General features: G+C 46.5%; 2 protein-coding genes and 1 long non-coding RNA gene across 4 annotated transcripts; all 3 read right to left on the reverse strand.

The window, feature by feature from the left end:
- Positions 1-5177: 5177 nt before the first annotated feature.
- Positions 5178-9289, reverse strand: LOC134107134 (uncharacterized). The gene is made up of 4 exons (XR_009942652.1): positions 9210-9289; positions 8526-8666; positions 8353-8446; positions 5178-6432 (listed from the first exon to the last, which is right to left on the reverse strand). It is a non-coding gene; the product is annotated as an uncharacterized LOC134107134 (long non-coding RNA).
- A 699-nt stretch (positions 9290-9988) lies between these two features.
- Positions 9989-12690, reverse strand: LOC134107135 (uncharacterized). Of its 2 annotated transcripts, none has more exons than XM_062558590.1 (3): positions 12450-12690; positions 11463-11620; positions 9989-10668 (listed from the first exon to the last, which is right to left on the reverse strand). In XM_062558590.1, the coding sequence occupies exons 1-3, from the start codon at positions 12538-12540 to the stop codon at positions 10378-10380; spliced, it is 540 nt and encodes a 179-aa protein (XP_062414574.1). In that variant the 5' UTR covers positions 12541-12690; the 3' UTR covers positions 9989-10377. The 2 variants fall into 2 exon arrangements, with proteins under 2 accessions (XP_062414574.1, XP_062414580.1); XM_062558596.1 differs by having other exon boundaries at positions 11463-11717; positions 12450-12578.
- Positions 12691-14955: 2265 nt separating this feature from the next.
- On the reverse strand, positions 14956-25876 carry leprotl1 (leptin receptor overlapping transcript like 1). Its single transcript, XM_037460062.2, has 4 exons — positions 25739-25876; positions 17261-17336; positions 16613-16799; positions 14956-15951 (listed from the first exon to the last, which is right to left on the reverse strand). Exons 1-4 carry the CDS (start codon positions 25863-25865, stop codon positions 15835-15837), a joined length of 507 nt encoding a protein of 168 aa, XP_037315959.2. The 5' UTR covers positions 25866-25876; the 3' UTR covers positions 14956-15834.
- Between the last annotated feature and the right edge of the window lie 158 nt (positions 25877-26034).

A 26034-nucleotide genomic window follows, 5' to 3' on the forward strand; every position in this document is an offset into this window, starting at 1 on the left:
ATGGAAGCACTCGCTTCCAATCTGAGGATAATGCGCTCCATGCTCCTCCTCTCGCTGCAGACTATCAAAATCACCTCAGCTCTCCACCAATCGAACATGTAATGTTTGAAATGTGTGAGGTTCATACGTTTGGTGGGTTTTTACAGCTCTACAGAAGGTCCAGAGAACTAAATAACACTGGGTTTCAGTGGAGCGTTTTGGGGTCCGTTGACGGTCCCAAAGACTTTCCCACAGTGCTCTGAACCGAAACACTTAATTTGTCCTTTTTATGCATTCGTCAAATTCACGGATATTCGATATCGGGACATCAAAACCGTAACGGCTCTCAAAGCCGCTCCGGGTGGAAACCGTAACGTTTGCATGCGTTTCATCCGCGCACCCCGCTGCTGAAGAATCTCCGCCATGTGCATGGAGCGGGTTCATCTTCTCGTCTTACCCTTTCATTACACTGAAAAAGGGGGAACAGAGCATTCTTTGATCGGTTCAATGCGAGTCACATGGTCACCGAGGTGAAAATTACCCGTCAGAGGTTTTTACTTTCATGCCACCCCTCGACTTTTAAAAAATGTGTGCATTTACAGAGCCGTCCCTTGATGTTTTTTTTTTTTTAAATGTTATGAGCAAATAAAAGATAAAACCAAGAAGGTTATCTCCATCTCCGCTGACATTCCAAGTCAGAAGATGGTGTTGACTGCAGCCCGCTAATCGAAGACACATTCGAGGTACGTTACGCCAAACGAAGCCTTCGGTGATCCGCCAATCCTGGTGCAAGGGGGACCTCCGGTGGCCGGGTCGGTCATGGAGAGAGAGAGACCCGGCCTGCAGATGATGTAGAGCTCAGTCCAATGAAGACAAACACAGACGTGGACCTCACAGCTGTGGCGTGGTGTTAAAGTACGTCAGGATGGTTGGAGTTGCAGACACCTGGACTGTGAATGTGTCGCAGCAATACTGAGCTTCAGCTGGTGAAAAGACAGACTTTCAAGGTTTGAATCAATTTGATTAGAAATATTTACAGTAAACAAGCTCATAGCATGAATTCAAAAGGCAGATGTCAAGAAGGTATTCTATTAAGTTTACTTTTACTGAAATATTCATTTGAGTCCCGCTGTGATGAAAAGTTAGTGTTTGTGTCTAGGGCTTTTATTGTGAAAGACTGCAAGTTTTGGCAATATTCAGTTCAATAAACTATAATTTGTTGAACGAATTAGTGTTCTTACTTTCTTCATTCATCATGTCTGTTCAAACACACTGTGTGGGACATACCACGTCGTCATAACATGGCTTCTGAACTTTGACCCTCTGCCGCATAGCGCAGAGCATTGTGGGTCAGAATGGTGGATTCTGGAGGTGTAGGACATCCTGGCCTTTGGGCATTCTGCATTTGACACACTGCCATTGGCACATCCTGCCTTCTTCTGCAGTAATAAATAGCGTGGTGGTGCGAGCATCGGAATGTGCAGCTGGTCTTACATTCGCTCCAACATGGCCGCCCCTCGTCGCGTGGCCGGTCTCGGGGCTCACTTTGCTCTGTCGCTCCACTCGGGTCCCTTCTTCTCGTCCGTGACGTGTGCAGAAGCCTGAGGCCCGGGACTGAGCTTTTAATGCCCGCGCCCCACCAGAGCTTTCATCGGGGGGCGCTTCACGTGCCCAGGAAGAGCGTCACGATTTAGGGAGAGCGGACGATAATTCTTCCACCACACAACGTGATGTAAGCCCGCCAGGGGCCATGCTGCTGCAGCTCAGCTGAGGTCCTGATGGCCAAAGGAAACGGCAAAGAAAGACATCTCCTCTAACCTACTGACAGCGAAAGAAAAAAAAAACCTCTGACTTTCTTCCCAGGATCCGTCACTTGCATCTCCACGTTTGGTTTGAGCTGCCAAAAAGAGTAGATGGATGTCTGAAGAAACAACAGATTTAAAAGAAAAGAGAAAGAAAGAGCAAAGCCATAAAATGAATCCTGCCCTGGCACACGAAAGGCATTTCAGGTCTGGGGGGAAAATCAATTGCAGATGTCGCTGCCAGGACCTGAGGAGGAAATGTTTACAACCTGTACACCAAATTGGTGCCAGCAGCTCGGGCCTGATACCGCGGAGGAGAAAACCGACAGAAAGTGGCATTAGCTGACAAGAAACACAGAGTCTGAGACAAAGGAGTTCAAACGTGTTCGTTTTCATGATATTATTTTCCTGCCGTGAGATCGGCACCATTCTTCGTGTCAGTGAAGTCCACACGGAGGACGCGTCCAAGGAGCCTCCCAATGGCTTTCATCCACGCAAAAGAGCAACAACTCCAGTCTGGCTGCGTCTGAGAGCAGCTTAATCCACCTTGTAGCTCTTCTGAAAACTCACTACTTAACATTTTTGTTTGAAACGAGATGTAGAAAAAAAGAGGACAAGTTGTGGTTTTGGGGTGGAGATTAAACATGTTGATTATTAGTTCTGGTTTTTGCCTTCAGAATGCTGGTTTCCCAGCCTTCGTGCTTTTCATAATTACAGTACAAACAGTCAAAGTGAAAACAGCACTTCCAAATTCTATTCCAGCAGTAAAATAAAAAAATCATAAAGAAAATCAAAGAAATTTGAAGGCGAATGACTTTCGATATTCTCAACAGTATTATTTATGTTTATGTTTTTTAACAAACACCATTTCCCATAATTTACTGACCTTTGAACGTCACGGGAGGGCAGAATAGAGCAAATGCTGTAATAGTCTTTAGACAGCAGAGATTATAGTTGTTTTAAACTGAAACGGTTCCGTCATAGTTTATAGTTTGAAGGAAAACGTTCTGCCTTCATCTACCTCGTCCCTTCACGCGGTGACATCATAAAAAATACGATTCAATAGCTGAAAAACAAATTCAAGCTGCAGCTTCCGACTCCGTCCGCCTGGTCATCGTGGAAATCTCTCCTCCGGAGCAGTTTATCAAAACCTAGACCACAGGCAGCATTGACAATGTAATAACAATGAGGAACGACCACCATAATATCAGTCAAAATGCTTTGCCAGTGAAAACACTCCATCGAGTGGAAAGAATACGACGCACAAAAAAAACACACATCTGTCTTCCAGATCATTGATATCGGGCTTCGTAGGACAGGGAAGGGAGGCCTTCTTCCTCTGGAACGGCCTCGCCGCTGTGCTTCACCTGTGCTCTCGATGGTCCACACGCACGTCACACACAGCCCCCCCCCCCCGACGGGCTGTAAAACAAGCTGCGGCCACATGCCAACCGGGAGGGGGGGGGGGGTCAATGCTGGGTCAACATCCTGCCAATGTCAAGCGAGGAAACGGCTCCACACATGTTTGCATTACTTCAGTTGGAAGGGTCTACATCGCCTTACATTTATTCCCCAAACCTCAAAACCGATTTCCTTCCAGCCCTCTGCGTGCTTGACCGCAACTTTTTACCTTAAAACGAAGTCCAAAACCCATAAACGCTCCTTTTAAGAAGCGACGAGCGGGCCAACTTGACCTCGCCAAGAGGAACGAAGAAACTCCCACCGGCTCTCGCTTGGATGCAGGAACCCGGTCCGCTCGCATGGTGCCGCGAACTGCCATCAATCATTGTCTGTCCGCCGGATCTGTGCGGGGAAGGGAAGGCGTCCGAGCCGGGGGGAGCAGAGAACGGGGGTGCGGATGTGGCGGCGAACGAGGTCCCCCCCCTCCCCCCCCCCCCCTTCTCGAACATGAAACCCGCAGGACAGTTTCTTTTGCACCCAGCTGCTTGTTGACGACAACCGTGTTTGTATAGTAGCGTGCAAAAGGACACCGTCGCCACCTCGTCCACCTCCTTTCCATAAACACACCGGAGACGAAGACGAGGGTAGAAAGCGGGGGGACAAACACAACAACACGCATGCTGTCACGTTAGAAAAATGTCACAGACACATCGCGTGCTGCTCCTCCCGCTGGCGTGTTGATTCTTCTTCCTTCTCTTGTTGCTTTAAATCGACCTCAGTGAATGATGTAATCTTGGGCACCTGGAATTTGGCTTCTGCAGAAAATGAAATGCTCAAAAGCTTGAACCTGGTCTGGGTAGTAACACACATCGGGGGCCTAACAGGAGCTCCCAAGTTTCCAAGTTGTACTGTTGATTGATCCACACGTCCTTTAGGGTAAGAACGGCTCTCGAAAAACCCCCAAGAAAACCAGACACCTCACCCTCGGGTGAGTTTACTCACGCCACTGTTAAACATTTACATGCGCATCCAAACAGTATCAGAGAGACAGAATAGTATAATAACACGCGTCATCCCGCTCTGTTTCGCATTGGCGTGCGATGCCGGGCCGCGGGTCGCAGAGCGCCCCCCCCCCACCGGTAATCAATCTGACAAAACCAAACAGCGGTACACACAGAGGACGCGGCAGTAAACAACTTTTAACTCGGCCGGGTTCGAGGTCTCGTCTCCACACGGAGAGGACGAGACGTGACTCCGTGTTTCACTAACATTTTGTCTTTCGGTTTAGGCTCTGAAAAAAAACGCTACACACAGCTACGTGCCGAACATCCCGCCGTTTTTTCTTTGTTGTTTTGTGAGAGGAGAGACAGACGTAGTGAGCTCTAATAAATGTTTAATGAACGCTTTCTATTCACAATAATTGAACTTTTTTCCAGACTCCGTGTGGTGTTATTTATAATGCTGCGTACAGTACACACTTGTACCACATAATCTGTGTTTGTACAAGCAAGTGCACACACAAGTCTCCACTTTAACAAGTCTCCGTTTCTTTTTCTTTTTTAACAGGCTGCACCCTGGTGTTAAATATCCGTTATGTGCTTTGCGACGACGGCTGGACATAAACGTGCTATTCTTTCTCCGCCCCGTAATTGTTGCGTTAATAACGCCACGCGACGTGTGAGCCTCGCTCCGCGCGGCGCTATTTGTTGTGTGCAAACGCGACCCTGTTTCCAGCCGCAACACATTGTTAATCCTGGTGCCACGCCTCCTCGAGGCCGCCCCCCGCGGTCAACGGCGCCCAGCGGCGTGCAGCTGAGGGGCCGAGGAGTGTTGGTTGTACCTTCAACAAAGGTTCCAGACTTCCTCCCTCATTTTGCCTCCTGCGTCCTTGTTTACTTCCTACTAGCTCTGAGGCTAGTCAGACTTTTAATTGAGTGTACGGTATGTGGGTTGGTCAGGCTCCGGACAGAGGCACTTCACACCAGGGTGGCGAGTTTTAAATATGTTTTTATTTGCGTGATACTGTTCCATACAACGCGTCGGCTTCCAGCTCGCTCGTACTCTTCCCCTCGCTCGCCCGCCTTACTGCCTTTTAAGTAGGGAGGACACACACACATGTCAGTCATCAATCAATCAATCAATCGATCGTTCTCACCTGGCACTGTTCCCCGAGCCACTCCCCCTCTCTCCCCCCTGCAGCCGAGCTGGAACCACGCCCGCCAACACATTGAGCGAAGGAAAAAGGTTGCCCTTTCCCTTCTGTGTGCACTTCTTTAGTTAACGAAAACAACAACCTTTTACTAACTAAATGTTTTAAACTGTGCAAAGCATGTTGGATTATTTGTTAAAGTTTAGTGGATCAAGTCGACACGTCTGATTGTGTGAAAAAAGACTCTCCCTCTTGATTTATTGCCTCAGTAAACATTGTAAACATGAGTTTATGGTCTCACTCTCCAGATTCAAGACTTCTCCAATACAACGTGATGTTCATTTAGTATATTACGCTCCATGTAGAGTCAAATAAACCATAGCCGAAGGTCAGCTTTATGGGGCGGGGCTTATTAATCCAAGATGGCGACGGCCCATTGGTCGGGCGTCAGTCCGGTAACCGAATGGCGACGTCACGGCGTCCCGTGGCGCTGACAAAGGTGAACTTTATTTTTCACTTAGTGAATAGTTAACACGTGGTGTGACATCATCCACGCTTCGAATGGATCTCCAGCCATGTGCGAGTCACATGTTTCCCATTCCGATGAAGCCGGGCCGGTGGACAGCATTCGCCCCCCCCCCCCTCTCCCATGCGTTCCTGTTCCTGATGAAGTGAGGATCTTCTGAACCAGATCACATCAGCCGGGGCCCTCGGTTTCCCTCTGAACGGCACGTTTTCGTTGTTTCATTCATTGGCAACACAACAGAAGAGAGAGAACATTCGCAGGTGCTTCGGTGCTCTCGTTGGTGGTGTTGATTACACGGGCTGAGTAACGACGTGACGTCATGTGACGTGCACGTGTCACAGTAAAAGGAAGACAGGTGAAAAAAAAAGAAAGTCTGGGAACGAGTCGGTTCAGCTGGTCCCAGTTGTTTTCTTTTGTTTTTTTTGTTTTTTTTTAACCACAACGACTGGCGGGTATTTGACGAGCGTTTTAGGGGCTGAGTTCTGCTTTGAGGAAGGTGGGCAGCGGAGAGGAAGACGAGCCGCAGGCCGCGGCCCTCAGGGAGGTTTTTGGAGTCCGTTGGTGAGGCCTCCTGCCTGAGGACAGAAAAAACCAACTCTAAGTGAAGAAGGCCCTGGATGTGGGCAAAAAGAGGACATCGCATCCCGATAGAAGACGTGAGAAGGACTAAAGTAACAATTCAACAAAATAACATCATTATATACTGATTCAAAGTAACACCATTTTCACAACGCTAAATATCTACTGCTGACCTGAATTATTAAAAGGAGTTCTATGTTACATCCCACGATGACATGATTAACGAATTTGTTGACCACTTCTCCTGCAACGCAAGCAGATCTCCTTGAGTCCTGGAATTTCATTTAAAATACATTTCGCAAATATATTTTGGATTCTTACATTTTTGAGGAGTAATCCTTCAAGTCAGCTACCAACCACCAACTTTATTATCACGTTGTCACTCGCTGAAATTTATACATACAGGTGAAACTCGAAAAATTAGAATATCATGCAAAAGCTCATTACTGTCAGTAATTCAACTTAAAAGGTGAAACTAATATATTAGTATATATATATTTTATATATTATATAGCCATAATCATCCAAATTATATCAAATAAAAGATTGAAATATCTCACTTTGCATCTAATGAGTCTATATAATATATTAGTTTCATCTTTTAAGTTTCTGAAAGTAATGAGCTTTTCTAATTCTAATTTTTCGAGTTTCACCTATAGACATATATCACCAACACCTAAACACGACACTCATCATGTCGACACGACTAAGGATTTACAGATGGCATAAATCACGTCTGTGATGTGTTTTATCTCCGGCGGTCCCCGCTCCTCCAGCTACATCTCCTTTCTGCAAAAAATCTGAAATTAAAAAAAGAAGGAGAAAAAAAAAGCCCCTTGCATCATCTGCACTCAATCAGAACAATGATCTGGAGAAACGCAGCGTGTGAGGGGGGGGGGGGGGGGGGGCCTCGCTGGCATCCGCCTCCCCTCGAGTCGTTATTAGTCATCTCTCTGCCGCTTTGGAGGAGAGAGGCTTTGGGAGGGAAGCCCAGTGACAGACGGAGGGAGACGGACCCGATGTGACTCCGCTGCCCAGAAAGTATCAGCCCATCTCCTGAGGGAGCTTCTGGCACACGAGCATCAGCCTCACGTTCTGTCTCTCAAAGGCTTCCTCTCATTCGCGGATGTAAAGAGAGAGAAGAAGACGAGAAAAAAGAAAACGGATGGTGTCACTCTACGGTATGCGGGAGCTTTTTTTGGGGGGGGGGGGGGAATTCCAAAGCGGAGTGCGAGCACCTTTTGTGTTCTTCTGGTGTTTGAGGTGCTGTCAGGGTGTGTGAGCTCCTCCTTGAGGAGCTCTTTGTGGGACAACGCGGGGTTTCCTGTCTGATTGTGACACAGCTTTTGGATCAAAACGTCCCTCCAAGCTCTCGAACTTTTAAACAGCCGACGAGTCAGAAGAAGTGATTCACTGATTGGGCTCCAGTGGCCCGTGACGTGGGGCTTTCATGAATGTTCTGGCCCTGCCACAAGTCCACAGGGGGCTGGCAGCCCCCCCCCCCCCCCCCCTCAGATGACTGTCTGTGTTTAAAGAACTACAACTGAACTGGTCACTTTAAAAGCCAGCTTGAATTAATCTGCAGCTTAGAAGATGAATTAATAAATATACCACAGGTACTTTTTATCATACAAAGACATTTCATTTTTATGAAGATGTCAGATTGTCATCCCTCCTGCAGGATGTGTTTACATTGCAGGTACTATCTAAGGGTTACAAAGTGAGCCATGTGCCCTTTTTCAACAAGCCTTTCTAATGAAAAGGAGGAGGACGAGAGTCTGGTACCCATGGAGCCTCGGAGCTGTGGCTGTGTGACAGCTCCTGAACACCAGCTCTGGTCCTTCTCTTTTTCCGTTGTCTTCTGTTTCAGACCTCAGATCAGTTCTTGTCTTGGATCCAAAGGGGTGAACTGATACCTGGTTAAAGAGCTCCGCATACAGCACGTTTGACTCCTCCACCCGAGACTCCAGGTTAGCCACAGCGTCCTCTGCGTCCAACGACGTCCGACTGCTTGGAAGAGAGAAAAATGTCTTAATTTAACGCTAGAGTCCTTAAAATCCGTTCGCCTGCCTGTCCACCTCCGCCTTACCCGTCACGGCGCTCGGTGTCCTCCGGGGGACGGAGGAGGCGCCACGTGGGCGAACTCTCCTTCAGCTTCTCGGCCTTCTCGCTCAGGGCGACGACCTGTCGCAGCAGAGCGTCCCTCTCCTCCGTCAGGCTGTCTTTGAATCTGAAGCAACGAATTTAAAGCGTCTAGTTAAACTTCATAAAAGGAGAGACGAGTCCCGGCTACACGTGGAGGTCGGTGGACCGGGTTCATGACTCAGACTCAACGGGGGGGGAGGGGGATTTTCTTTAAACTTTGAATCCTCAATGCATTGTTTTATTTTTAAATGAATAATCTTAAAGGTGATTGGAGGCTTTATGCTAAGCTAGGCTAATCCGAATCTGAGGGCGTGAAAAAGGCGCCTTATTTTAAGTGCTTTTTCAATAAAAGGTCCATTTCTGCTCAAAGGAAACAACAACTTTAGGTTTAGTAAACAAAACAATTTGCTTAGAGAAAAGATTGAGTTGTGTGACTTAAGGTCGACTGAAGGCCTCCGATTCTCCTAAATCAACAAATATCAAATCAGTCCAATCAGTGCAGACTGTGAAATTCTCCGGTCCTTAAAAAAGGTCTCTTTGGTACGCGTGACGAGGGCCCAGACAGAACCCGACCCGGCGGCGCAGGGCAGCTCGTGTGTGCGTGTGATGGAAGGAGGCGCCGCCGTACCTCTTGACACAGCCCACCCAGCTGCGCTGCTGCTGGCAGAGCCGCTCGAACTGCTCCGCCGTGGCCCGCAGCCTCCGCACCTGCCCCCCCACCTGCGACACAGCACTGGGTAAAGCAGGGTGTTGTTATGTCACATCATTTTCAGCATGAATAACGACGGAGGGAGGGGGGGGGGCTAATAGACGGAGGCCTCGATTCTCAAAAAGAGAAGAGAGACTTGAACCCGGCGCCGTCATCTGGAAAGATGAGCAAATGCAGGAAGAAGAAAAAAAAAGAAGGGGGGGGGGGTGGTCGGGCGTGATCTCCAGCTTCCTGGACTTTCACAATAATTCACAGGCTTGGAGGCTCTCGTTAAGTTTCCCACTAAATTTGAAACCGTGAAGTTTGGAATTTCATAGAATCAAATCAATCAAACAATCAAAATCAGTCTCTGATGTCAAACGGGCCCCGGATCAGTTTTAACCGGCTAACTTGAGATAGGAGGAGCTGGCAGCAGGACCGAGTTGCACAGCGTTATTTATCTGGAGGAGTTGGCTGGAAGCTCGACAACAATAAAAACGCCACATTGGTTCTAAAACCATTAGAAGCCCAAAATGTATCTATTTATGCACCGATAAAGTGCCAGAGAAAACAAACAGTCCAACCCTGACACCTGCTGGACAAAGAGTCTCACTACTTGTTCTGTTCATTGCTGCGTTTGAATGTCCGGTTCGTGTGAATGACCTCGTTGAGGTCAAAGGTTAAGAGAAACTCGGCTCGGCTCCCTTTACCTGCGTCTGGTGAGCCGAGCGTAGATCCTTCAGCTCGTCCGTCAGCCTTTGGTTGGAGCCTCGTAGCTCCGCCAGCTCCGCCCTCTTCCTGTTGGGGACAAATAGAAGAAAGGATGGGTTTTTGTTGTAATGTGTGTTCAAACACATGCAGCAGGTTTCATTTGTTTGACCTTGAATTTACTTTTTGGATAGTTTTTTACAAAATGTCTGCTTTTCATCTGGACAGAACTGACAAGGAACACGACTTTTAGCACTTAGTTGGTAGCCTCATAAAGCTTGTGTTTTACATCCAACCAGCATCAACAGTAAAGGACTGTCCTCAATCTCAACCTGAAAACACATGCACATTCTTACAAATATCCCCACCACCAATGCAATATCAGCCCGTGCACGTGACTCTATACAATCAGAGAGCTCGAGGAGTGGTCCTGCCTGCGTTGCTCCGCCTGCAGGCTCTCCATCAGGCCGGCCCGCCGCCGGGCCTCAGCGTGCAGCTCCGCCTGGAGGCTCTCTGCCGTCGCGGCCTTGCGTTGGGCCTCGGCGTGCAGCTCCTCCACCAGGCCCTCCAGCTTCGCCTCGGAGCTCTGCAGGCACAGCAGCTCGGCGCCGACCTGCCGCAGCAGCTCGCCGTCCCGGGAGCTCGCCTCCGCCAGCAGGAGCAGGCGCTGCTGCAGCCGGCCCACCAGGTCCTGCAAGAGGGACGCAACGTGCACAACAATCCCACTCACAAAAAAAAGCTTTCGATATTCTGTTTCATTGCTCTATTTTGACGTAGTTAACTATGATTGTCTGTCATTTCACTGCGGAATTCCGTAATTTATGAATCCTAAAAATCCTCACTTATAGAGGCGTTATCGTCTTGCACAGGCGTGATTTCAGGCGCACCTATAGGTCAAATAGTTTGAAACTTGTCCAAACCTGACAGATCTTATGCGAGTAAAGTGAGTGAGTCACACTCTCCAAACTCTCCTGACAAATACCATCGAGATGCTCGTTTGTAAACGTGAAGCGGCAATGAATCTCAGAGGTCCAAAGGTTATTATGGGACGCAACTACAACAAAATAAAATGAAAGACACAATTTCCTTCAGAGCTGTGTCCAAATCCAGAATGCAACAAAAGCCCCAAAAGGCTACAAACCGCTGCCAAAGCCTTTGCAGCCTGTTAGCGCGGGCTCCGACTGGTGCCATAATTCCAGTGTAATTTCCAGTAATTGCAGCATAGGTGGCGGCTGGTATGGATACTGCTGTGTGCTGTTAAATGGTGGGATTATAATGAGGTGAAACGCTACAACATTGAATCACACGAATTCAAAACAACTACAAGACTGCGACAGTCATCTGATACCTCGTCTGTGTATGAATATTGATTATGGTCGCTCAAGATGCCCCCCCCCGACAGTACCCCCCCCCCCCCCCCCCCCCCAGCCCTCTCCTGATCACTCCAACGAGACCCCCCCCTTCTCCCTTCTCTGATCTGCTGACCTGCTGCTGGTGGATCTTGCCGACGAGCTGCTCCTCCCTCACCCGGAGCTCCGCGTTGATCTGCTCCCGGAGGCGAAGCCCGGCGGCGGCGGCCTCCAGCTCGCCGCGCAGCTTCCTCTCGCGGCCCCCGGCCAGCAGCAGCTCCCTGTCGAGCGCCGCTGCAGAGTGCGTCGTTTCCATCCCATGGTGAGTGTCATTGTTTAGTTCTGAGCCTCTGGTTGGGCCTCTCACTCAAGCAACTTGTAAGACACAATGCTACATGGGGACGGCCATCATATATTTCAATAAAAAAAAATCTATGCCCTTTTTACACTCAATTAATGAATAAATTCATTTTCATTTCTGACTCAAATCCATCTACAGGAGCCTCATTACATAAACTTCTTTAACGATAACCCGATGTAATATCATTGGAGGAAGACATTTAGACATTACCGATGCGTTTCCTATTTAGGTTGTCTTATTTTAGGAAAGAAATTAATGAACTTTTCATTAATTCAATGTTCAAACGTGTGATTTCTTTCATTAAGGCCTCCGACTCCTCGACGCTAAAACCGAATATTACGAGAGGACTCGAGCAGTGAGGATATTCTTCTGCGATGAGGTCCTAATTTCACCCACAGTTGACCTTTGAACTTTGATTACAGACTGTGGAGCTGGTGTGGAGGGAAAGTTAACGTCCTAACCGACAAAAACAAAGATCCAAATGCTGCCCGGTGGCAGAAGGAACGTTGTTTTCTGCACGTTAGTAACATAAAACCTCCAAAAATCTAAATAGGCGGAAGTATCGACGTTTACTGACCAGAGAGCCATGTGTGATGAACCACACTTTACATTATTATAGAATCTCAGGCTTTTCATTCAGAATAAACACAACTGTGAATCCGAGCAGACAGACGAAACACAAATGACTAACAAGGTCATAAAGGCAGCGAGCACCAGACTGAAGCAGGGCTTCAAGTGTAAATGTGTAACTTTCCTTCTCACCTTTGTCGTGAGCCAGCCGGTTGCACTTGGCCGTGAGATACTGGATCTGACTGTGGTCCTCGCCGCCGTGCGCTCCGAAAAACCTCCTCATGATCGATCAGTGGATCTCTCTCTCTCTCTCTCTTTCCGAATCGCCACCTACAGCCTCCCACAGCTACCCATGATCCTTAGCAGCAAGGGCAGGTGTGTCACGCCCCGGGTCAGAGGGGACGCAGTGCGCCCGTCTCCTGCACCGCGGTGTCTCAAAGAGGACCGAGCGCACCTACGGAGGGCGAGTTCAAGCATTAATCCCAGCTGCTGTTGTCAGACCAGGGGGGCGAGGCCTGCTGCTGTGTGTGTGTGTGTGTGTGTGTGTGTGTGTGTGTGTGTGTGTGTGGGTGGGCGTGTTGCGTCTAGCAGGCGGGCGTCTTTTCGCCAGCCGCCTCGGGGGACAAGGTCTTTATTTAGTCAAATCCGACGCTCAAAGAAGTCAAGTACATGTGTACTCTGGGTGTCCTCAGCGGAATCTCTAAGTACTTTACTTAAGTGCAAACTGAAGGTGCATACTTTACCAATCCACCTACAAATCCTGTACCATTGTGCTTTAACATTAATGCATACCAATAATAATTTCACTTTACTTTTATTACTGTAGGTGCTTGGTTATACTGAGTGATATTTTCAATTTAACTTTTTTTACTTGTACGTAATAGATCTCGGTTCTCTGGAGACCGTATGAGATCTAGAAGCAGATTGAACATGGAGGACCTTGCAGGTATTTTAGGTTTTGCTCAATTAATAAATGAAAACATTTAGTTCAATCATTTCTGTGTGGATCAATTCAAGGAGTTTTTCCCCTCAATCTCTATTTATTAAGTGTGATAGTGTGACTTTTTTCACTTTAAACATTTAATACTGCTTTTCTTCTCTCTTCCCAGAAAGGTGTCAGTCAAACCGTGTGACGTCGCATGTCACACGGTCGCATGTCACCCCCCCCCCCCCCTCCCCCTCTGTCAGTTACCACAAAGCATTTAAAGTTGAACAAGTTCAGTCTTCAGTTGCTTGATTTATAATGTGCAAAGGCATATAACCAATAACTTTAAAGTTCAAGTTAAGGCCTGTAGAGTCCCGTCATGGTTTTAGAGTTCTATATTGAGGATATACTTTGTATAGTTATAGGTTTTAATCATGTCTTGTTTATACAGCAGCCTCTAACGACAGAGGACCACAGTTATAGAATCACTACATTATGCTGTGTCATAAACGTGTATTGACTGCTTAAAGTAAATCATTTAATAATAATACATTTGCCATTTCGGTACAAAAAACATTAAATGTGTAAAGGTACAACTTTTACTACACTTATTAAAAACGTATGTTCGAAAAAAACTTTTTTTTTTTAATATGAACATAAGATGAGGCCAAAGAGATGACTTCAGCTCATCTCACTTTCTGAGAAGTGGACTCAATCCGATCCCACAAAGCAAACGTTCGATAGTCATTCAAAAGAGAGTATGTTTAAAAATGGCGTTTATTAAAAAAAAGAAGAAAAAAAAGAAAACCACCATGCTGACTTCTGCCGCTTTAACAGAAAGGTTGTCGATGGAAAACGGCGTCGGACATTTTGACACGAAGCGCCTGAACGTTCAAACGAAATAAATACAACATCCCCCCCAAAATGCGTGAGAAAACAAGAGAGGAACACGAGAGAACATGTGACAAGTCACGCGCACATCAATTCAGTTCAGTAGTAGTTATTATTATTATTCAGTAGTCAAATGTAGTTGAGATTCCACACTAAGAAGCTGCGGTGCGTTTTAATCCAATCGGTGATCTCTGGGAGGAGGTGAAGGCAAACATCACAGCCGACGTGTTTGAATTAGAAACCCACGGGTCAGTTGGTGTTCTTATCCGCGGCTTTCCTCTGCAGATTTCCAATATTCGGGAGGAGATTAGCACAGTTTAGCTAGCGACTAGCTTAGCATAAAGACTGGAAGCTCTTCGCTTACAAAAAACAAGCGCCTGTCGACTTCCCTAAAAGTTACACATGTATCTTGATGTAAAAATGACAATGGGAGTTATGTACTATTCAATTACAAACAGGTTTTATACTGAATGCAAGTAAATCCCTTTAAAACTACAATTTGTCATTTCTAAAACATTTATTTGTATGGAAAACAATATATTTCATGTTAATAAAGAACTTTGATGGTGTATTACTTGCATATTGTTGAACTTTTACAGGCTCAATGTCTTCCCTTATTTCCAGTTTATATAAACTAAGCTAATCCCATCTTGATTCAAACGCAAATAAAATAAAAGTGGTATCGATCTCCGGACTGGACTTTAAAAAAGAAAATGATATTCTTTTCCTCCCAAACTATTCCTTTGAATGTATTTGATTTACTGTACGTGTGGAATGTGGAAATACTTCATTGAACCTTTTCATTGGAAATCTGCCGTGGATGGAAACCGAACACAAACATAACAAATTGTATTAAGTCAGCATTAGTCCTCATTAGAATTCTGTTTGTTTTATCTTCCAGAGAGCACATATTCAAACTGACGCTGCAGTCACACAGGAGAGCAGCGCTGGAGGCACAGAAAGACCTCCAGACTCATCGGAGCTGCGTTTCGTCATCACGATGCTGGTGTGAGGAAATGTGGACCTGCAGAGAAATACAGCACTGAGCTGCTTTTATTTTGAAGGAGTCCGTAAGTAAAAGCTTAAGGGGCCCGCAGCGAGTCGAAATTCATTTGATCTCCGGCGTGTTTGAGCCGTTGTCTTACTGCGTCTGAGGACTCTTTGTGGGGGTTGCGGGCCACGGAGGAACATGCTGCTGGGAAATGAAAGCCGACCAAGGCGCCGTAACGGGGCCACTTCTCCTCGGCTCTCACAGCTCCCAGATGATGATGATTTTTTTAATATACAAGACTGATCAGTTCTGATCAAAGAGAGTCAAATGGAAACAGCTTTTCTCAGCTTTTCACACTCTGCACGTGGGACGGGAAACGCACCCGCTGCTTTTTGTTCTCAGTGTGGAGGCCCTTTCAGATTGTTTGGCATTCAAGCAGATTATTCTTTTCTTTTCTCACAGATAATACAAGCAGTAGTTGTCGGCTTCGCTCAAAAATAAAACGCACACATGAAGATTTAAAAAAAAAAAACACAGAAACTAACGAGTAACAATATGCAATTGTCAGCAGTTTCCATCCCACTTGTGTCAGTTCAATTTGAAGGAAGCAGTACGAAAAACAAACAAAGACAAAAAGTATTGCACTGGTTTGGTGGGGTCTATGGATGGGCGGTCATCATATAAATAACAACAATAACCAAACAGTAATACCATAATAATAACAATAATAATAAAACCAATTCAGACTAAGGACCCCTCCCTCTGCTGTTTTACCACTGCTGCCAGCTGAAGTCGTCGTTGGATCCAAAGACCAAGAAGAAGCCCAGGATGGTGCTGAAGATGACTACGTTCCCCGTTAGCACGAGCGCACACGCCCCCCAGGCAATCTGTCAAACAACGCATCAATATTTCAGGTCAACAAATGTTACTGCACATGCTGCACATTATTCAGGTCGAAATCTAGCGGCGTGTTGCTCCATTTGTTTTTAGCAAGTGTTACTCAAACAAGAGAAAATAGTGAGTTTGTTGGGGACTATTTTCAGCGGCGGATTAACCCACATGTGTTGCTCCAGTGACAATTTGTGGCAGCAGATTATAAATATTATCAAATGTAAAAGTGTAAAAATGTTATTGCAGAACTGCAGGAGACACTTTGAAATGAAATGTGTCTTGATGCCACTTGTGCTGCAGAAATGTCCTGATCAACACAGATCCCCCACATGTTATTTTTATTAAAATGAGAATAGTGATGTCATTATGTTTGTGATTGCTGGTACTAGTCAAAGAAATGACTATTAGGTCATTTTCTGTAATTATTCAGCCCTTCATGTTTTTTCAGCTTTGTTCTTAAAGTGTGGAGCCAAAAATGTCAGTTAAAGAGGTCAAATTGTAACTGGAAAGTTGGCTTTTTTTATTTTTTACTTGATGAAATGTGGTCTGTATCCCAAACTTTTAATAAATGGTCTGATTTTGTTTCGTTTTAACTTCGGTGTCTCTTGCTTTGGCGTAGTGACCTCCCTCCATAACTGCGGTAAACTGCACTCTCACCACTTGGGCTCTGGCGAAGACAACGGGGAGGCCGAACGCCGAGATGACGATGCCCGTCGTGAGGAAGATGGCCAGCTCTTTGCAGGCGTTGCTGGCCGAGTCGGTGTCGTCGACCACTCGCCGCGAGATGCAGTAAGGGATGGGACACAGGATGTAGAAGAAGAGGAGGAACAAAGGCCAGTATTTGCTGCGAGAGAAAAGGGGAGCGAATAAACACACGATGAAGAATGAGGAATTTAAGTGAAGGATGAAAAAAGGCAAACACGTATTGTATCAGTTCACGTATTATATCAGTTCTCAGTGGTGGTGTATTTAGTTCAAATGACCACACCACAAAGGAAGTCATAACAAACGATTGCATATTCTACCAAAAATAAAATAGAGAAAGTTAAAAAACTACATGTCACCGTAAATCGGAACTTGATTGTTCACATAAGGTTGCCTTTGTCTCACGAAGCAGGTTTAAGTGTAAGCGAGCCACCACGCAGGTTAATCCAGCCCTGCATCCACCCCAGCATCTAAAGCTGTAAAGCCATGATGCGATCACCCAGGGTGCACCTGAGCGTCAAGAGTGAGCACTGAAAACACACACACGAACCCAACCACATTGTGTGTGTGTGTGTGTGTGTGTGTGTGTGTGGTACTTACTCATACACAGGGAGGGCACATCCTAGCATGAGGAACATGAGGCCAATGGCCCCTCCAAAGGACAGGCTGATGAGAGCTAGAAGGGAGACAGAGGTGAGGACATTAGCTTGGACAGTGTCCCATATGTAGCTTCTCTCAGGACCCCATCCCTTCGTAGCAGCAGGGGCCCTGGCTACTGTAGCCACCCACGTGATTAATCAGCTGATTTCACGTGAAACAGCTCCCTTTGCAATCCGACAGACGTTCATGTTAAACTCTGCAAGCGATGCAGTGATTGCAGCGGCTTGTCCGGGCAGCTCGCTTACAGAAAGCAGAGCATCTAAACCAGCGGCTGAAGTTAAAGGTGCAGCTAGTGTAACAGAAATACATGTTGTCTTTTTCAATGTGTCATCTCTTGTTTTTTGGTTATTAGTTATTAGTGTGTGTGTGAATTTTATTTCGATGAGTTGGATCTGTTTTGGCGGAAGTTGCGTTACGTCTCTTTTGCGCCTCCTGGGCTTCCGTAGTCCCGTCCTTTTTTTTTCCTTCACAGATCGGTTACGCTGTTGAAGGTAGGTTGTGGGGAAAATGATGTCGTACTATTTTGTTATGTTCTTTATAAAAAACGTAATTGTATCAGCGACCATTACTGTGAGCAACATTACGTTATTAATATTACGACATCCAGCTGACGAAGTGCCATTGTTTTAGATGTTAAATATACTTTTGGTGGTTGTTTAATTTGGCGCCATTTGTACTAGCTACATCCGGTGGCACTGACTCATATCTTCTCCTCTAGGAAGCTGAGGTGCAAAATAAACACCAGAAGGCACTATTTATGTTTTATTGTCTTCTGCAGGTACGTGTCTTTTTTTTTTTTTTTTTTTTTTTTTGTGAACTAGGACATAGTGTTTCAAATTGTTTATCCACTTTTGATAATTCAATATATATACCCCTCTCCTTATTCTTATTATCTTTCGTTTTTGTTGGGTTTTGGTTCTAAATACACAACGCAAGTGCATCTATTGGATATAAACGGCCGTAAATATGGATGAGTTTGCTAGCCCAAGTCTGCCAAAGGGCAGGGGTGTTTGGCTCAGTCATATCGCTGGCAGTAGGAATGTGGGATACCCTAAACTAACACCTGATAGCCGTGACACGGGGTTAGGTCAGAGCCCAAATTGTACTCCTGTTGGTGGGTTAACGGGGGGTCCTCTTACGTCTACTCCTGACAGTGATGTTGATGTCATACATCATCTCACTACCATGGTAGGGCAGTTAGGTGCCCAGATTGGTGAGTCCATTGTCGAAAAGTTAATGTCAGCTGGTGTTGTAAACATGACCAATGAGCACCAGACTGCTACTTCCCAGACCACACACAGTAATGTCGATCAACATGACCGTCCTCCACATGTGACAGTTCATGTGAACTCTGATAAAGGACTTCAGACATTCAGAGGGGACAGTACCGACAGATATCCAGTCCAGGACTGGATTGACATGACTAAAACACATCTCAGAAAACGACAGATTCCTGTTTGTGACCAAGCAGAGGAAGTAATGTGTCATTTAATGGGCAAAGCCAGAGATGTGGTGAAGATTGCCTTGCGCAGTGATCTTGCGCTTGACGTCGAACAGGAACCTGAACGGATATATAATGTTCTCCTCCAGTATTTCAGTGCTGCTCCTTCATGTCTTCCCCTTGCAGACTTCTATGCTACTCTGTCCCAGCATAGAGAAAACCCAGTTGACTACTGGATAAGATTAAACAAAGCTGCTGACCTTGCGCTTGAGGGCTTGCGCAGACAAGGGAAGCGGACGGAGAACATGAACAATGAAGTGGCTCTCATGTTTGTCAAACACTGCCCTGATCCAGAACTGTCCTGCACTCTAAAGTTTAAACCACTTCACGAATGGACCTCGCGGGATGTTCAGTTAAGGATTGATGATTATCAGCGTGAGTTGAGGGCTCGTGGTGGTGGCGCTGATACTGTACAACTGAAAAACTACATCACTGCAGTCACCCCTGGGCAGCCTAGTACGTCACCGACTGATATGGTGGTGTCTGCGCAGTGCCTTACTGCGACTCCCTTGCCTCCTCCTCTCCAAGTTCAGCATCAAGTGTGTCATCCTAATTGCCCTTCTCCATCATCAGTCCCAGTTCAAGGAGAGTCCTGTCATGGAAATAATCTCCCACAGTCGGAAGAGAGGCTTCTCACCCGTATGGTTGACATGTTTCAGGAGATGATGGAGAGAATGCAGCCGCGCAACACTTTACATCCAACTCTTGGTGGGCGGTTGCAGCATGTCTCCCGTGAAAAGCGTTCCCGAGAGGCATTTTGTAAGGTCTGTAATGACTCGAGCCACACCACCATTTCACACTGTATGTCTGACCGACTTTGTTTTTCCTGCCACGCTCCTGGCCACACCAAACTGAACTGCCCTGCCAAAAACTCAACCCAATACCAGGCAGAGGGAAACTAGACGACTTGTATTCGGAGGGAGGCAATACAGGTCACACAACAAACTCCCAAGCAGATGACATGTCTGATGCTGAAACGGTGTACACATCTGTGAGAGACTCGTGTGATGAGTCTGAAGTTGTTGTTTTCCAGAATATTCACAGAGTTGGTAGTAGTGACAGTCTTTTCTACACACGTGCGGTAGTGGGTGGGACAGTTACAGTAGGTGGCATGTTGGACAGTGGCTCCATGGCGTGTAGTATTAGTGAAACAGCTGAGATGAGACTGAGAGAAGCTGGAGTGATAACTGACCAAAACCAGATTGATGTCAATGTAGTTCTTGTGGGATGTGGTGGACTTCGTGTGAGGCCCAAGTGCGCTTTTGGTGTGGAGATGGAAGTGTATGGCTGCAAGATGTTTGTCCCAACACTTGTTGTCCCGGGACAGTATGATGAGTTAATAATAGGGACGAATGTTATAAAATACATCCTACATCAGTCTAAATTCTGTGAATCCTATTGGAGGACAGTGTCTGGCCCTTGCCCAGACAGAGACACAGACACTGAACGTTTCCTGTCTATGCTCTCAGGTCTGAGTCCATGGAGAGGTAGTCATGTTCCTGACAATGTTGGTACAGTCAGGTGTAACTCAGCTACCTGTCTCGAGCCTGGCCGTGAATACCTCATCTGGGGAAAACTACCTAAGAACACTCCTATTTCTCCAGGAAGCACCGTCATGACAGAGCCTACTTCATCCCGTTCGGCTCCCAGAGGTGTTCTGGTCGCAAAGATTGTAACCACACTTTGGGGGGACAGGCAGGTTCCGCTGAAGCTCATCAATACATCCGACAGACCTGTGCTCTTGAGGCGAAATGCAAAGGTAGCCGATGTTTTTACATGTGCAGCGCTTGAGGACATGGATGTTACTGAACTGACAGAGGTGGCAGGTTGCACCCAATCAGTCACGCCTCCTACTGCTGATACAGGCTGTGCCAAAGAAAAGCTGGGTTCAATTGGGCTCAGTGCTGTTGACATTGAGTCGTGCGAAGTGTCTGTGAACTGTAAGAAGAAGATGGCTGATCTTGTCATGCAGTATGAGGACATCTTTTCGCGCCACCATCTTGATTGTGGAGAGGCAAAAGACTTTGTACATCGCATACACCTGTCAGATAACCGACCGTTCAGACTCCCGTACAGGAGAGTGCCCCCTGGTCAGTACCAGAAGCTGCGCCTGGTACTAAGCGAGATGGAGGAAAAGGAGATCATCAGAAAGTCAACCAGTGAATACGCCTCACCATTGGTGCTTGTGTGGAAGAAGAACGGGGATCTACGCATCTGTACAGATTTTCGCTGGTTGAATAAAAGGACACTGAAGGATGCTCATCCTCTTCCCCACCAGGCAGACTGCTTGGCAGCGCTGGGGGGGAACTGCCTTTTTAGCACAATGGACCTGACCTCCGGGTTTTACAATATGCCACTTCACGAAGACGACAGGAAGTACTCGGCCTTCACCACCCCCATGGGTCTGTACGAGTACAACCGTCTGCCGCAGGGTCTCTGCAACAGTCCCGGGAGCTTTATGCGCATGATGACGAGCATTTTTGGTGACCAAAACTATTTGAGTCTTTTATGCTACTTGGATGACTTGCTGGTGTTTGCACCTGATGAGGAGACTGCCTTGCTGCGCTTGGAGATGGTGTTTAAGAAGCTGTGTCGACACAACTTGAAGTTATCCCCTAAGAAGTGCTTTTTCCTCAGGAGGTCTGTAAAGTTTCTTGGCCACATTGTTGATGAGCATGGTGTTTCAACAGACCCTAGCAAGATTGAGAGCATCACTAACATGGTAAGCACTGACCTCATGGAGTCTGATGGTGTGACTCCGTCCCCGAAACGCATACGGTCCTTCTTAGGGATGATAAATTACTATCAACACTTCATGCCTGGTTACTCCGCAATGGCCAAGCCGCTATTTGACCTGCTGAAAGGTGCAAAAAGGAGAGGTAAACAAACCCCCCCAAAAAAACTGTTGAGCAGGAAGCTGTATGCGGCTGATTGGACATCTGAGCAGGGACAGGCTTTTGAAAGTCTGAAAGTCTCACTGCTCCACAGTGTTGTCTTAGCTCACCCCGATTTTAACCGTCCCTTCATGCTGTCCACTGATGCGTCCTTGGATGGCATTGGTGCGGTTCTGTCCCAAATCCAGGAGGGTGAGGCAAATGCCAGACCTATCGCTTTTGCCAGCAAGTCGTTATCTCGGTCTCAAAAGAACTACCCGGCTCATCGGTTGGAGTTTCTAGCCTTGAAGTGGTCGATCTGCGAAAAGTTCAGTCATTGGCTGAAAGGCCACAAATTCACTGTCTGGACAGATAACAACCCGTTGACGCACATTCTGACAAAGCCGAAGCTAGACTGTTGTGAGCAACGTTGGGTTGCCAAGTTGGCGAGTTATGACTTTGATATCAAATATGTTCCTGGGCCGCAGAACATTGTAGCTGATGCCCTGAGCCGTGTGCCGTTTGTCAAGGCGAGTGTTGGTCATAGGCTGCTCGCTGAACCTTATGCGGGCCTCCTCACAGAAGTCAAAGACATGTCGAGTTTCTCTGTCCAAAATGCTTTTCGGTCATCCAGTCATAACCGGGAGCCCTCCCCTTTCAGTGACAATGGCCAGTCTGGATGCAGCCCACTGCGCATGCACATTCAGTCTGTTGCCAAGGAGGACGTGTCCGCTGTGTTACAGTCACACATTGAATGGGATGAGGGCCCGAGATTTCGTGCCGTTGAGGTGTTGCAGCACTTACCTCAGTTGTTTCCTGGACAAGACGCCTTACCTGCTTACACTGTGAAGGACCTCTGCGATATGCAGTCAAGAGACAGAACCCTCTCTCGTGTTCTGTCTTATGTTGAGAGACATCGGAGGCCTTCTAGAAGGGAACGATTCAAAGAGTCTGTTCTGGTCACAAGGTACCTGAAACACTGGGATAGGTTGACTGTGAAGGATGGTGTACTGTACAGGACTTCAAGAGATCAGAAGACCAAAGCAAAGCGTTTTCAATACATTGTTCCTGACTCACTGAAGACTGAGGTTCTGCAAGGGATCCATGATAGGGCTGGACATCAAGCTCAGTCCAGGAGTCTCAACTTGGCAAGACAAAGGTTTTTCTGGCCGAACCTCGACAGAGACGTAAGGGACTACGTTCGTCATTGTCAGCGATGCATCGTAAGCAAGACAGTCGAGCCTGAAGGGCGGGCCCCCCTGGAGAGTATAATGACAACTCGACCGCTGGAGTTGGTCTGCATTGACTTTTGGTCGGCTGAGGATTCAAAAAACAGGTCTGTCGACGTTCTGGTGATAACTGATCATTTCACGAGGATGGCTCAAGCATTTTCATGTAAGGACCAGACAGCTAAACAGGTGGCCAGGGTTCTATGGGACCGGTATTTCTGTGTTTTTGGATTCCCGGAACGTATCCATAGCGATCGAGGGGCTAACTTTGAGAGTCTGCTGATTAGTGAGCTTCTCAGGATCTCTGGTGTCAAGAAATCACACACGACCCCTTATCACCCAATGGGGAATGGGAGTGTGGAGCGTTTCAATCGGACCCTGGGTGGTATGATTCGAGCGTTGCCCCCGGAAGAAAAGGCTGACTGGCCACGACGTTTGCAGACTTTGACGTTCATGTACAACTGCACGGAACATGAGACGACAGGTTATTCCCCATTCTACCTCATGTTTGGCCGGATCCCTCGTCTACCTGTTGATGTCCTCTTTCGTGCTGTTCTTCATGACTCGTCTGTGGTGAGTTATGAGAAGTATGTGGCGTGTCTCGCCAATGATCTCAAAGAAGCAATGGTTATTGCTCAGGTTCATGCTACAAAAGAGCAGAATCGACACGCCCAGCTGTATAACAAGAAAGTAAAGGGATCCAATATAAAGATCGGTGACAGGGTGCTCTTGGCCAACAGAAAGGAGAGGGGTAAAAAGAAGCTCGCTGACAGGTGGGACTCGACCGTCTACACTGTGGTAGATGTGAATACGGAGACACACACGTACAGAATCTGTGATACAACCACTGGACGGGAGAAGGTGATTCACAGGAATCTGCTGATGCTGGTCAATTTTCTTCCTGTGGGAGATACATGTGACATATCTGATCTGGCCTCATCCTTGCTTGGAACAGGATCCTCCATTTCAGGAGATGATGGTGACGAGGCTGAAGACGCTTTGTCTGAGAGAGGGGGTGAGTCTCGTAGTGTGGCTAATGAAAGCTTTGGCATTGAAAGTGACAGTGGATCTCCTGAGACGGTGAGAGATGGACAGGCCCCTCTTGCTGATGCAGTGCCTGTGGATTCGGAGAGCAGAACCATTGAATGGATTACTCAGTTGTCTGGGCCAAGTCTGGTTGAGGCGGGAACTGTTGATGCGACAACTGTTGCTTCGGATCCCAAGAACGCAACTATCTCACTTGAAGACGACCCCACTGATCAGTCTGCGACTTCTGATTCTTGTCCTTTGACTGCTGCGCTTGATACCATGACACAGACAGATAATGCGTCTGACTCTTTGCATACTGTGGTTCAGATCGCACCTGAACACTGTGGTCGTTTCAATGCCCCGGTCAGGTCGAGATTTGGGCGTTTAATCAACCCTGTAAATAGGCTTATACAGACAATGTCCAGGCAGGATGTTGTTCATGAGTAGCCCGCGGTTGAGGCTGTTTGTAACTCCAGGTTACAGACTGTTACTTGTTTTGTTTTTTTTCGTTATGAGTCTGTACTGCATTGCACTTTGTGTTTGGGCCTTGTGGGGTGTACAAGGCACCCTGTTGCCAGTTGTTGGGTTGAGAGACAAACTCTGCTCTCGTACCACTTCATCCTTATGGGATACATTTTTGATGGTTTTGTTGATGTTGGCCCTTTGTAAGTTGTAAATTTGAAATGTTTTCTTTGGAATGCGATCAGTATTGAGTGCTCATCTTTGATAAAATTCAGTGGGGGTGAATGTAACAGAAATACATGTTGTCTTTTTCAATGTGTCATCTCTTGTTTTTTGGTTATTAGTTATTAGTGTGTGTGTGAATTTTATTTCGATGAGTTGGATCTGTTTTGGCGGAAGTTGCGTTACGTCTCTTTTGCGCCTCCTGGGCTTCCGTAGTCCCGTCCTTTTTTTTTCCTTCACAGATCGGTTACGCTGTTGAAGGTAGGTTGTGGGGAAAATGATGTCGTACTATTTTGTTATGTTCTTTATAAAAAACGTAATTGTATCAGCGACCATTACTGTGAGCAACATTACGTTATTAATATTACGACATCCAGCTGACGAAGTGCCATTGTTTTAGATGTTAAATATACTTTTGGTGGTTGTTTAATTTGGCGCCATTTGTACTAGCTACATCCGGTGGCACTGACTCATATCTTCTCCTCTAGGAAGCTGAGGTGCAAAATAAACACCAGAAGGCACTATTTATGTTTTATTGTCTTCTGCAGGTACGTGTCTTTTTTTTTTTCTTTTGTTTTAATGACTGTTGTCATTCGGTTATTTATTTTGTTTACTTGGGGTTGTGGGTTTTCCCCCTTTTGTCATAATTATTTTGCTTGACAGATCGGTTACGCTGTTGAAGGAAGCTGAGGTGCAAAATAAACACCAGAAGGCACTATTTATGTTTTATTGTCTTCTGCAGGGTTGACTTCATGCATGCACAGAACACATCCGTTACACTAGCATTAGCATTATAACGGTAACTACTAACGTTACGTTACTCTATTTTGAAAAGGGGGATGACATGGTCGGCATAAAACGTTACATGGCTGAACTGGGTCTTGCTACATTACAAAATCAGTCAGCTTGTAGCCCAAGGAATGGAGGCTATTAAGCTAATGCTAACGTGTATTGGCCCTGCGGCTTCCTCACGTTACCGTTAGCTAGCTGGACGAAGAAAACGCGTCCATCTCTCTTCCGAATCATTTGACACAGGTTAATATACAGGCCCGCTATGTTAGAGGCTTTCTAGATGGCATTTTTCTAAATGTACAAGATTTACCTTTAATCCCAGCCATTTCTCCAGGACAAAAGCTCGACTCACAGCCCCGACGAATGACAACAGTGCCCCCCTCCTCGGATGCAGAGTGTGTCCGAGCGAACCTCCTACCGTGACTGCCGCGCTGCATTCAAGTGTATAAAGAAATATCGGAAAAGTTATCAAAAGAAATATCAGAAAAGTGAAATTAAATGTGTAAAGCTTTTTTTACTACACTTAAATTAAAGAAAAAACTATTCACTTTTTACATGTGAAATATGCACTAGCATTATGACATCAGTCCGCGCCACTTGGTTATA

This window comes from Pungitius pungitius, chromosome 2 (assembly GCF_949316345.1).
Source record: "Pungitius pungitius chromosome 2, fPunPun2.1, whole genome shotgun sequence".
Taxonomy (NCBI): domain Eukaryota; kingdom Metazoa; phylum Chordata; class Actinopteri; order Perciformes; family Gasterosteidae; genus Pungitius; species Pungitius pungitius.